At 46.2% G+C, this 12,933-nt stretch overlaps 1 protein-coding gene across 8 annotated transcripts in view; it reads right to left on the reverse strand.

The window, feature by feature from the left end:
• ABLIM3 (actin binding LIM protein family member 3) overlaps positions 1-12,933 on the reverse strand; it is a 110,458-nt gene that overhangs the window by 58,757 nt on the left and 38,768 nt on the right. For all 8 annotated transcript variants that reach the window (XM_006928010.4, XM_019810883.2, XM_019810880.2 and 5 more), the window contains 2 exons: positions 12,727-12,864; positions 1,983-2,166 (listed from right to left, as the gene is read on the reverse strand). In XM_006928010.4, coding sequence (XP_006928072.1) covers positions 1,983-2,166; positions 12,727-12,864 — 322 coding nt within the window. The remainder of the gene's footprint in view (positions 1-1,982; positions 2,167-12,726; positions 12,865-12,933) is intronic.

Below are 12,933 nucleotides of genomic sequence, written 5' to 3' on the forward strand. Positions count from 1 at the left end.
GCTCGGTACCGCACACAGCCTGCCTTACGTTATACCAGGTAAATTCAAGGGCTGTTTGCAGCACCAGGCTGACTGAACCGCTCAGTTGGGGCCAGGACCGGAACTGGAGGCCCACTGGGGCCATTTACATGACTTTAACACTGGGTAAATCATGACACTTAGTTGAGCTTACACTTCTCATCTGTAAACTAACTGGCTAACAATTCCTCCTCTAGTGGTCCCTTCTTCCTGGAAGGACTTTTTCCACCCCAACCTCACCTATCCCCCTATGTCAAGAAGAAGCCATCCAACTCCTCGATTCACCCAGATCTCTTCCTTTTGCTACCCGGGAGGTTGAGAAGCGCCCAGATGCCCTCTTCCTCTCCTCCGCGTTTGTGCCGTTTGGGTTCCAGGGTTCAAAGGTCTCCAACTTGTACACGTCCTGCCTCCCTAACCAAATATAAACTGTGCACCGAGTCCCTGGCAGCATTAACCCCGTTGTTCAGCTGTGCTTGAGCACAGAGTCTGGGACACAGGCTCTGGGCACAGCCCCGGACACAGGCTTCCAGTGGCTCCACTGCCCTTGCGTGAGCAACGTGGGACAAGGGGAGGAGCGCCGGGGTGACGTGGGGGAGCTGTGTTCTCATCTTGGCCCAGGCACTGACTTGTGGCAAAGGACGAGGCACTATATCCGTATGGGGCCCGACAGAAACTTCACTTTATACCGTATGAGCCCTACTGTGCTAACCTCCAATGGGGCTGGGAGTCTGGGCTCCAGAGCCCAGGTTTAAGAGACGGACGACTGAATGAATGAATTCCACTGGGTGATTTTATTTGCTTATACGCTGTGTCATTAGTCTCAGCTGGGAACTCTAGCTGGTAACCAACAGGTAGTTATTTCATGGGGAGAATAATTAATCTATAAATTCCCTTCCTGATTAAAAAATGCATATATTTCTTCCAAACCCTGTTTCTACTTATGACTTAATCAGAGCAGTCCATTAAATTTTAATGTATTTGTGGGCAGGGCTGAAGTTTCCTTTAGGTTTCTCATCTCTTTAATGTGGTGCTTGGCATACAATGGACCCTTAATGTACATCTGCTAAGTTAACAAGTGACTGGGGATTCAGGGCATGGGGGGGGGGTAGGTTTCCATCATCTACCAGGTAGCCTGAGAGGCTAGGTGCTTATTATACGATGATGACAAGGATAGCAAAAGGAGACCCAATTATGTCCTGAGCTGTGGTCTCTGCAAGCACCAACTCATTTATATCTTCAGGAAAACCCACTGAGGTTGGGGTGGTTTTGAGGCCCATTTTACTGATGAAGAAGCTGAGGCTCACAGAGGTCGGATCACTTTCCAGGGTCACAGAGGAAGGCTACAAACGGGTATCTCTGAACCACATGTGGCTGAAGGTGTGGGAGCTGGCCCAGGTGCCTGGTTCCCAAAATGGGTTGTGAGAGGCCAGGGTAGTCAGCGGCTCCTTTGAGGACTTCTGATGGGAAGTGGGAGGCTGAGTGTGGAGGCCTGGATCCTTCCTCTTGTCTTGACCGCCGGACTAACTAGTGTTTTGTATTAGATCATATTTGACAGATTGGATTCAGCTGCTAAAAGGTTTGCAAACTAGGGGCACCTGGGTGGCTCAGTCGGTTGAGCGTCCGACCTCGGCTCAGGTCATGATCTCACGGTCCGTGAGTTCAAGCCCCGCGTCGGGCTCTGTGCTGACAGCTCGGAGCCTGGAGCCTGCTTCGGATTCTGCATCTCCCTCTCTCTCTGCCCCTCCCCTGCTCATGCTCTGTCTCTCTCTGTCTCAAAAATAAATAAGCATTAAAAAAAAAAAACTAAAAAAAAAAAAAAAAAGGGTTTGCAAACCACTGGCCTGTCAGATCGTTCCCCCCGTGAGATCTTAAAAATCCGAGTGTTCGGCATACAGCCCTGGGAGCCCCAGAACTGCCAGGGTGCTCGGGCAGAGGGTCCCGCCCTCTGCAGGCCACCTGCTCACCTGCACAAGCTGCACACGAAGCACTTGGGGTGGTAGGTGCGGCCCAGGGCAGAGATGACCTCCCCGGTGATGAAGTCCCGGCAGCTGTCGCAGCGGGTGCCGTAGAGTTGCTGGTAGTCCTGAGTGCAGATGTACTCTTGGTTCTTGAAGAAGAAGCCCGACTGGGCCAGGCCGCAGCCACACACTGGGGGCAACAAACAGAGAGACAAGGGCAGGCTGAGTCCAGGAAGGTCTGCAAGCATGAGGTTCTCACTGGGGACAAGGCTGGTGTCTGACGTGGTCATGTGGCCAGAAAATGGTGGCAGATTGGACCTCACGGGGCTAGCGTTTCTGAAAGTATATCCCGAAGACCACTTGCGTCAGAATCGGGAGCCCGGCCGGCCCCTTTAGGTGCAGATGCCTGGGCCTGAATCGGGCTCGCTGGGGCTAAGGTCCAGGAGTTTGAGTGTTAGCATACTCCCCGGCTGCTTCTGATGCGCCCTGACTGAGACCACTGATGGACAGCCCTCTCAATACATGGATGAAAGTTTAGGGCTGCCGTGGCTCACGCAATGCCATACCGGTGGTATTATGAATTTGAGAAGAATCATTCAGTTAAAGTTCCTCTGGGCGCTTTCTACGGGCTGGAGTCTGTGCTAGGTGAAGACAACTTAGCATGGCAATGGGACGGATGATTTGAAGTTTATAACCTGCTCTCACCACACACATAACGAGTTGGTCTGTTCCCCGGGCAGGAATGATAAAACACGATCCCCGAACTGTACTAATGAGCTACTAATGTATGCCAAAAGACGACCTTAGGGAACACACGTCACGGGCGATAGGCCATGGGCTGGTGCAGGCAGCAAGTGCTGTTAGTGGGGAGGGAAAGGGAGCAATGTCATTGGGGAGGGATCATGGTAGGCTTCTTGGAGGAGGCGGCAGCTGGGCTGAACTCTGAAGGCAGGATGAGCCACAGCACATAAGTAGAAGTTGCAAGTGATATTCGTGTGGTGGTGGGGCGGGGGTTGGGGTAGTGTTTTTAGGGAACGGAGAATAGTAATAAAGGAAAATATTGACGGTTAGAGGAGGGCCTGAGTCTAGCTTAAGAAGTTTAGCCTTTGTGGGATATTGAGAAGCCATGGATAGTTTTTTAAAAACATTAAAAAAATTATTTTGAAACTCTCCACCATATACAAAAGACGAGAGAAGGTTATAATGATGTCCCATCACCTATTTGCAAAAGTGACCAATTGCACTGATAGCTTTTGAATAGACAGGCAATATGATTTCATAAGGTCTTGTGGGATTTCCTTGCGGACAATATGAAGATGTGTAGGACCGATAATAGATAGAGCAGGTGGATTTAATTATAGGTGCTCGAACGACTCAACCCATGTGGGACTCCCTTCCCCCGAGGGGCTTAGAAACGTGGGAAATGAGATTTCCCCCTGAGGGTTGAGTTATGAAATCAACACCTAATGAGAAGAGCAGAAAGAGGCAAAGCCTCTTCCAGGAGATCGAATGGCTCTCAGGGCCACCAGAACTGCCGAGTGTATTGATCCAGCTATAAAGCAAGGGTGGCCAGCCAGGAAGGGGCTGGCCAGCAATCAAAGGAAGGCCATTAGGGAGTCCATTCGCACCCTACGACCACCCCCCTTGCTCTGAGTGTTCAGAGTGATCGTCTGAGAGTTTGGCTTTCTATGCAGTTGGCCTTTGGGAGAGACGCAGCTGGTCAGGAGAATGAGAACTAGTACAACGGAGAATCGCAGCTCCTGTTTCCATTAATAAACAGGCACTCTGATTTTATACGTAGGTTTCCTGTGGACTTGGTTACCACGAATGAGCTTTCTCAAGCACGGTCAGCGGTGTGGAAACCAAGGAGATGGAATTCGGAGCCTGTAATCGTGAGGACCTGGCCTGGTCTGGGTGACACTACCCCAGCAAACACGACCTCCTCGTTAACAGGGGAAGTTGCATTGCAAGAGAAGCCAGGTTAAAGATAGGAGGGACTTCCAGGCACGTGGCAGAACTATTTCGCAAGTGTTCGTTCACCTTGCAGGCTTCCAGGGCCAGGATGAGTGAGGAGGAGGACAGCCCCAGATGTCCCAGCATTAGGGCGACAGTGCAGCACAGTGGGAGATGTAGTTGGTCTGGGAGCTGGACCATCTGGGCTCTGGTTTTGTCACCGCCACTAACTCTGTGGGTGACCATGAACTTGGTCTCTGTTCACATGGATGCAAAATGAAGAAGCCGGATTAAAAAGGGACCCGAGCTTTTCTTCTGACACTGACTGACAGGCTGTGAGTCTAGAAGGAGAACTTCCTCAAGGGCTTACCAGGTGCCAAAACATTTTAAACTCAGTGCGAGGTAGAGCCTCTGGAGACCACGCCTGCAGAGAGGCTGGAGGGAGTGGTGGGGGTGGGTTGGGGGAGGGTTCACCTGCCACCGGGGCTTGGTGAAAATTCATCACATCAAACAATGCCTCGAGAGCAGGCGAGGCCAGAGTACAGGCCGTTCTGGGGTGTGCAGGTGGCGGATCAATTGACTTCATGGCTGTGGAATTAGTTAGTTCATGGCCTAGGACCTCATGGGAATCAGTTCCTGTTTTTCCTTCTTTTCTCTCCTTTGTTTCCCCAGCCAGCTCCACCCTCACAGCCACCTCTCCCAGTGGACAAAACCAGGAGGCCATCAGAAAACTTGGAACAATCAGTTCCTCTATTTCCCCCAAGGAGCTGAAGGAGGAAGTTTTTGGTAGAAAGGACGTAAAGGTTGATAAGGATCTCAGGGGGGTTCCTGGAAATCCAGTGGGGAACGCGGGGACGGAAGACAAGTTGGACGGCACCGACAGATGCATCTGAGGTTGAACAGAGCCCAACGTTCAAATAACAGGAAAGGCCTTGGAGAGGGTCTGCAGTATGGAACTGATGTGGAATGAACACACCTGGGGCAGTCGTTATTCTGTGAATCAAAAAAATCAAAAAGTCTACTATTAAAAAAAAAAAAAGCAGATCATTTGGTTTGACAGTGGGACAGGATATGAAAACTTGGCACTGCTTTGAGAAAATCCGGAACGAACGTCCACTATAAATATAATGCCTAGAAAGAGGCCTGGCATACAGTCACAGCACGTTTGTACTGCTCTGTGGGTCACTGGACCTTTCTTCCGTATTTCTGTTCTACCGCTCAGGGGCTGTGTGGCTTTGAAAAAGTTACCCCACCTCTCTGGGCTCCGTTGCTTCATTTGTGAAATGAAGGGGCTATGCGGTAACTGAGAACACACCCCAGATCCGAGAGCCCAGGATTCTGTCATATGATTCCACTGATTTTCAACTTTTCAAATGAGACTGAGTTTTACGGAATTTCAAAACCAAAGTGTTATTAGCAGGGCCACCGAGGGCGATCTAAATATTTAAATTGCGAAATATATTATACATACAGAAGACAGTCAATATCCACGTACAGTTTATTTTTTTAATTATTATTATTTTGCTAGTGTTTATTTATTTTTGACAGAGAGAGAGAGAGAGAGAGAGAGAGACAGAGCATGAGAGGGGGAGGGGCAGAGAGAGAGGGAGACACAGAATGCAAAGCAGGCTCCAGGCTCCAACCTGTCATCACAGAGCCCGACGCGGGGCTCGAACTCACGGACCACGAGATCATGACCTGAGCCCAAGTCGGACGCTCAACCGACTGAGCCGCCCAGGCGCCCCAACGTACAATGTAAAGGAGAAGAATAAAATACACTCCCAGGTAGCCGCTACCACTGGTAGAACACTACCAGTGCGTTGGAAGACCGTTTGCACCTCCTAGAAGCATCCCCTTCCCATGTGGTCCCTAATTTGTGCGTTTGTCCTCCCCTTGCTTTTCTTTCCGCTTTTACCACCTCTGGTGTATCCACAAATAACGCGTTATTTAGTTCTGCCTTTTTGGAACTTTATATTGATGGAACCATACGGCATTTATTCTTCTGTGCTTGCGTCATACTTGGAGGATTATGTTTTTGAGATTCATCCACATCCATGCACGTAACTGCAGTTTTCATTCTCACTGCTGTGCTGTATCCCTTTGTCCACATCATAATTGATCTACTTTACTGTTGAAGGACATTTGAGCTCCTTGCAGTTTTGTTTTGTTTTGAAATGTTGCTTTGAAAATTCCTGTATTTGCAAGGTGATGCCTTACTGTTTTCCAAAGAGTTTATCCCATTTACATTCCCACCAGCAGTTTCCACTGATGGATATCGTCACTGAAAGCTGATAATGGGCAGTCAACATGGTAGCTACAAAATGACATCTTATTGTGATTTTAAATTTCCTCTCCCTGATTATTAACCAAACTGGGAATCTTATGCTTTTTTAAAAAAAAATTTTATGTATTTATTTTGAGAGAGAGAGAATGAGTGACAGGGGGAGGGGCAGAGAGGGAGGGGAGAGAGAAAATCCGGAGCAGGCTCCTCCCTGTCAGCGCAGAGTCCGATGCAGGGCTCGAACTCATGAACCGTGAGGTTATGACCTGAGCTGAAATCAAGGGTCAGACGCTTGACTGACTGAGTCACCCAGGTGCCCCAAGAATCTTATTACATGTTTCTGGGCCATCTGTGTTTTCAAGGTTCATCCACGTAGGAGTACGTATCAGTATTTCATTCCTTCGTATTGCTGAATGATATTGCACTACATTTTATTTACCCATTCATTGGTTGCTGGATATTTGAATTGTTTCCAATTTTTGACTTTGTGAATAACACTGCTATGAACTTTCACGCACAAGTCTTTGTGTGGGCATAGATTTCTCTTTAGCATATGTCTTCTGAATTTGACCTTGTTGAGTCATATGGTAACTCTACATTAAACCCCTAGAGACACCGCAAGACTTTTCCACAGCAGCTACACATTTTGCATTCCCGCCAGCAATGGATGAGGGTTCTGATTTCTCCGCATTCTTGCCAACGCTTGTATTGTCTGTCTTTTTGACTATGGCCATCCTAGCGGGTGCGATGTGTGTCTCCTTGTGCTTTGATGTGCCTTTCTCAGATGACTAATGACATTGAGCATTTTCCCACGAGTTTATTGGACGTTTATAGAACTTCTTTGGAGAAACCTGTATTCGGATCCTTCGCCCATCTTGAACTCAGATTGTCTTTTTCTTAGTAAGTTGTAAGAATCCCTTATATAGTTTAGATACAAGTCCTTTACCAGATGGAAGATTCACAAATTTCCTCTCCCATTTAGCGGGCTGACTTTTTGCATGGTTGATGGTATATTTTGAAGCACAAAAGTGTTTCATTTTGATGACCTCTAACTCATCCGTTTTGATGACATCGAACTCATCATCACAGCCAAGAAGGCTTTGCTTAACTCAGGGTTGCAAAGACTTACTCTTATATTTTCTCCTAAGGGTTTTATAGTCTTAGCTCTTACATATAGGTTTTTGACTTATTTTGGGCTAATTTTTGGGTATGGTGTGAGGAGGGGGGGGGTCTATCTTCATTTTTTTTTTTTTTTTTGCATATGTGTATCTAGTTTTCCTACCATCATTTGTTGCAGACTGTTCTTCCCCTATAGAATTGTCCTGATAGCCTTGTTGAAAATCAGGTGACCTTAAATCTCATGGCTTATTTCTGCTCTCTCAGTTCTATTGATCTATATGTCTATCCATGTGCTAATACCACAATGTCTTGTTTTTTGTTGCTTTGTAGTAAGTTTTACAAGTGGGAAGTTTGAGTCGTCCAGCTTTGTTCCTCTTTTTTAGGCTTGCTTTGGCTATTCTACATCCCCTACGGTTCCATATGAATTTTACAATCAGCTTGTCAATTTCTTTAAAGAAGCCAGCCGGGATTTCTATGGGGACTGCATTTGTTATGAATTGAATAGTGTCCTCCCCCCAATTTATCTTTTGAAGCCCTAACTCCCAGTGGGTAGGGGGTATTGAGGAGATAATTAGGTTTAGGTGAGATCATGAGGGTGGGACCCTCATTATGAGATTAGTGTTGTTATTAGAAGAGACACCAGCAAGCTTTCCTTCTCTTTTTCCGACATGTGAGGACACGGTAAGAAGGTGGCTGTCTGCAGTCCAAGAAGGGAGCTCCGACCACCACCCAACATGTTGGCACCTTGATATTGGACTTCCAGCCTCTGGAACAGTGAGACAACAAACTTGTGTTGGTTAAGCCACTCAATCTATGGTATTTTGTTGGGGATAAATACTAAGTAAGCTAAGATAGCATCAAATCTATAGATCAATCTGAAGAACACTGCCATCTTAACAATATTAAGACCTCAGACCCATGAACACGAGATTCCATTTATTTAGATCTTTTTAAATATTTTGTAACTGTCAGAGTATAAATTTTGTACTTTTGTTCAAGTTATTCCTACATATTTTATTTTTGATACGATTGTCACTGGCATTGCTTTCTCAATTTCATTTTCAGACTGTCCATTGCAAGTGTATAGACAGAGAATTGATTTTGGTACACTGATCTTTCACCCTGCAACCTTGCTGAACTCATTTATTTCCAATGGTTTTTTAGTGCATATATTAAGATCATGCCACGTGCATAGAGAAGTAATCTTACCTTTTCTTTTTCAATCTGGATGTCTTTCGTTTCACTTTCTTGTATAGCTGACCCAATACGAACCTACAGTACAATGCTGAATGGGAGTAGTGAGAGCAAACATCCTGTTCCTACTTTTGATTTTACAGGCAGGCAAGCAGTCTTTCACCATTAAGTATGACGTTGGTTATGGGTTTGCCTTTGTTCTTGAAAGACACTTTGGCCGAATACCTAATTCTGCATTTATAGTTATTTCTTTCAGTACAGACAGGTATTATTTCACTGTTCTCTGGTTTCCTTGTTGCTAACACGCCAGCTGTCAGTCTGCTTACCATTCACGTGCAGATGATCTATTTCTTCTCTTGGATGTTTTTAAGATCGTCTTCTGCCTTTGGTAATCTGCAGTTCATTCTGATGATGTAAGTATTTTCTATTTTTCTAGCGGGATTTCTTAAGTTTCTGGATCCAAGGATTTGTATCTTTGAACAGTTCTGGAAACTTCAGAGCTGTCATGTCTCCAAATACTGTCTTCCCACTCATGTGTTCTGTTACATACCTCTAGAGCTCTGATTGGATGTATGTCAAACCTCTTCACTATTTTCTCCGTGTATGAACTTCTCTTTTATTTTTACTACCTTCTTATATTTCTGGGCTATATGGATATACCTTTTTCTTGGCTAAATCTTGCAGCTTATTAAATTCTCTCCAGCAACACCTAATCTGCTACATAATCCATACATTGACTTTCTAATTTCAAATATTACATATTTTTATTTTGAAGTTTTGTGTCTTTTTTTATTTTTTATTTATTTATTTTTTCAACGTTTATTTTTTTGGGGACAGAGAGAGACAGAGCATGAACGGGGGAGGGGCAGAGAGAGAGGGAGACACAGAATCGGAAACAGGCTCCAGGCTCTGAGCCATCAGCCCAGAGCCTGACGCGGGGCTCGAACTCACGGGCCACGAGATCGTGACCTGGCTGAAGTCGGACGCTTAACCGAGTGCGCCACCCAGGAGCCCCATGTGTCTTTTTTTAAATCTGTTGTGCTATTGGTTACAATGTGTTGTTTCTTGCTCATTTTTTATGGCCCTTCTCCCCTACTTAAATGTATTTGAATCTAGTCAATATAATGTCAGAAAATACCAATTTATGAAGTCTTTAAGGTCCTGATTCTTCTTTACATTGCTTTTGCTGGTAGTTATGCCATTATGATTGGAATGAGTTACTCATTTTGCTAATAATGTTATCTGAGGGAGTTTTTTGAGGTCTGGAGTAAAGCTGAGTTCCTCCAAAGAGGACTGTCATTTGCTTCTGCCATTTACCAAATGTAGGATCACTTTCTTTTAAATTCTGGGAGTGCCTGGGTGGCTCAGTCGGTTAAGCCTTTGACTTCAGCTCAGGTCATGATCTTGCTGTTCCTGAGTTCAAGCCCCGCATCAGGCTCTGTGCTGACAGCTCGGAGCCTGAAGCCAGTTTCAGATTCTGTGTCTTCCTCTCTCTCTCTCTCTTTCTCTCTGCCCTTCCCATGCTTCTCTCTCTCTCTCTTTCTTTCTCTCTCTCTCTCTCTCTCTCTCTCAAAAACAAACATTAAAAAAATTAAAAAAGAATTTAAATGACGTTACACTTTTTAAAAATTTATGCCAGATATATAGCATGAATATAGCACATGAATTCATGTTAAAGGTGGATTGTGGACAGACATTTTGATAAAAGCTTTATTCTCTACCCAGTGCCAAAGTTGGTACAGACAAGTTTCGTTGCTGTCTCCTTCTCCACTTTATTTCTCATCCATCCATACAATGAGAGTAAGATTTTCATAGGGGAAAATCTCAGCTTTACTCAGAGGTCTCCTGTTAGATTTCTACTCAGACCAGGCTCTAACCTCTACCTGTCCATGATCCGTACAGCCATCGAGGCAAGAGCTCAAGGTCTCCGAGGTTTAGGGGATTAAATATGGCTTTGGAAGTCACACCAGGACTTCTGCTTTTATTTTTGTTTTTCACCTCTGCAGGTTCTTTCTTTTCTTGTCAACACAGTAGGGCATGGTAAAAGAGTTGTAAGAAAAATTCACAGAGATTTTAACTTTTTCAAATGAGGCTATTTAGGGTAACTAGTCTCTATAACTGGTTACTGCTGGAAACAAAAATCCTCTCATTTGTTTCACTTCTAAGCAAGCTGACATTGAAAACAGTCAGAAAAGTAAATCTATTTTTTTTCTTCAAAATCTCCACAAAAGGAGATTCCACAACCGCCCTGTGGTGGATTGTCAAAATGGCCAAATTCTTCCTTTCTCTGCCTTCATGCTCTTGACATCTGCAAATCCTCCCACAAAAGGCAAAGCTTATCTCCCTACAATCTTGAATCTGGGTTGGCCATTTGTCCAATGGGACATTAGCAAGCAGGATGCATGCCGAGGCTCAAACGGGTCTCGCTTATTGAAGCTTGCTCTCCTGTCCTTGGAACTCTGAGACCACCATGCAGAGGAGTCCAGGCCAGGCTGCTGGAGGGCGAGAAGCCATCTGCAGGCACCCAGCTCAGCAGCCTGGCAACCACTGCCAGCTGACCCACCGATATCATGAGGCGAGCGGAGATACGGAGGGCCAGCGCAGACTGGAAGAACGGCCCCGCCAACCCAGCGAATCACGAGCTAAATAAAAAATTATTTTACACTGGTAAATTTCGGTGTAAGCAAAAGGTAACTAATATACTTGCTTAAGAATACAACTGCACCGTGCTAGCTCAAACCTCCCGAGAACAATTTTATTGTCTGCACCCTCTGTCCTGCCTCGGTTTCTAGGGGATGTAACAACGGTCACTCACCAAGACACTTTGGCAGGTCAGCTTGCACTAAAGGGACTTGCCAATTCACACTATAGAATTTAAGCCACGTCAGTTAAAATATACTCCATGTAAGCTTCCGTACAAAAAACTAGGGCATGTGAGTATGTTTATTCGCTGAGTTTATTTGCTCAGTGCGGCGTGTAGTTAGGTCCTGAGGAAGAGATCCAGAGTTTTTCTCGATGGCAGGGGAAGTCAATCTCAGACACACGAGACTGAGGTTGGAAGCAGTTACTAAAACGAAAAAATCCGAGGTTTCGTTTGGCCTCAAATTCAGTCTATGTCAATGGTGTGAAGTGGGTCCTCAGGAGGTCAATTCGACATCAGTCATATTCACAGAAATGTTGCCCTTGCCGTAGCTGGCGGACCTTGAGAGCCGTGGTCCGTCCTGGGCGCTATGTTTTCAGAATGATACTGACAAACCGGAATGGACCAAGGAGGAAGACTCCACGATGATGATACAAGTTGGAATTTAAGGGTCCATAGGATCAATTTAAGGATCTATAATCAGGCACGGGGAGCCCTAGCTGCTACAAGCGTGTGAATAGCAGTCACGGTTGTAAGGCAAACACGAAGCGCTCATCGGACTTCATAAGGGCGGATCTAGAACCAACAGGTGCCACGTTAACTCTTTGGGGCCGAACATTTTATAACCCACAGGGCCGTCCAACCTCAGAATGGCTGCGCTGTGGAACAGGAAGCCTGGATGAGGCGTTCAAGAAGTGGGGGCTGGGGAGGCATCTGTCAGGGACGGAGGGGAAGGGAGTGTTGCCCTGCTTGGGCCAGATGCGTCTCTGGGCTCTGTCAGCAGAGTTTCTCTTCCTTCCTCCTGCTGGTTATCCTGCTTCTTTAGGAACTGATGGCTCCTAAGGGTTCAGAGGTAACCCAACATCCGTCTGCCCCCAAACTACCGACCTTAGTGAAGTCATAATGGACCTTCTCCTCTGTTAAACTTAACCTTTGAGGATTGCCACATTGTTACAGAACAGGTGCTCGACTCAGCGCCATGCTGACTTTCAGCCAGGACTGCTTACTCTTTCATTCACTCTCAGATTGATTTATAGGCACAAGACAGGATTCTTTCCAGATCTGTAAGTTAAGCTTGCGGGATTGCCTTTTTCCTTCCGGGTCAGCGCTACCACTTTGAGGTCACCAGCTTCCCTCTCTCCCCAACGTCCCGACTCTTCTGTCTCCTCTTCACTCCACGCTGCCTATGGGAGAGTTCTCATAACAGGAGCAAGGCAAGTTTCTTTGGGCCCGTATAGGTATCTCAGCAGCCTGTGTTCGCTCTGCCCGCCCCTGTGGCATGTCCTGGGGGTGACCCCAGGGCCTGCAATCTGACAAGGGCATTGGGAGTCTGGGTCTCTTACCTTGACAGGTGAAGCATCTGATGTGGAAGTGGTTATTGTGGACACGAACCACTTCCCCTTTGCAGGTGTCTCCACATCGGTAGCACTGGATGACATTGGAGCTGCCTCGGGGATTGTAAGGATTCTGCTGATAAGGAACTGTAGAAAGAAACAAAGAGATCACCATCCAGAAGGCCCTTGCTCTTTAAAAACTCTGCTAGAAGACAC

Source organism: Felis catus, chromosome A1 (genome assembly GCF_018350175.1).
Source record: "Felis catus isolate Fca126 chromosome A1, F.catus_Fca126_mat1.0, whole genome shotgun sequence".
Taxonomy (NCBI): Eukaryota; Metazoa; Chordata; class Mammalia; order Carnivora; family Felidae; genus Felis; species Felis catus.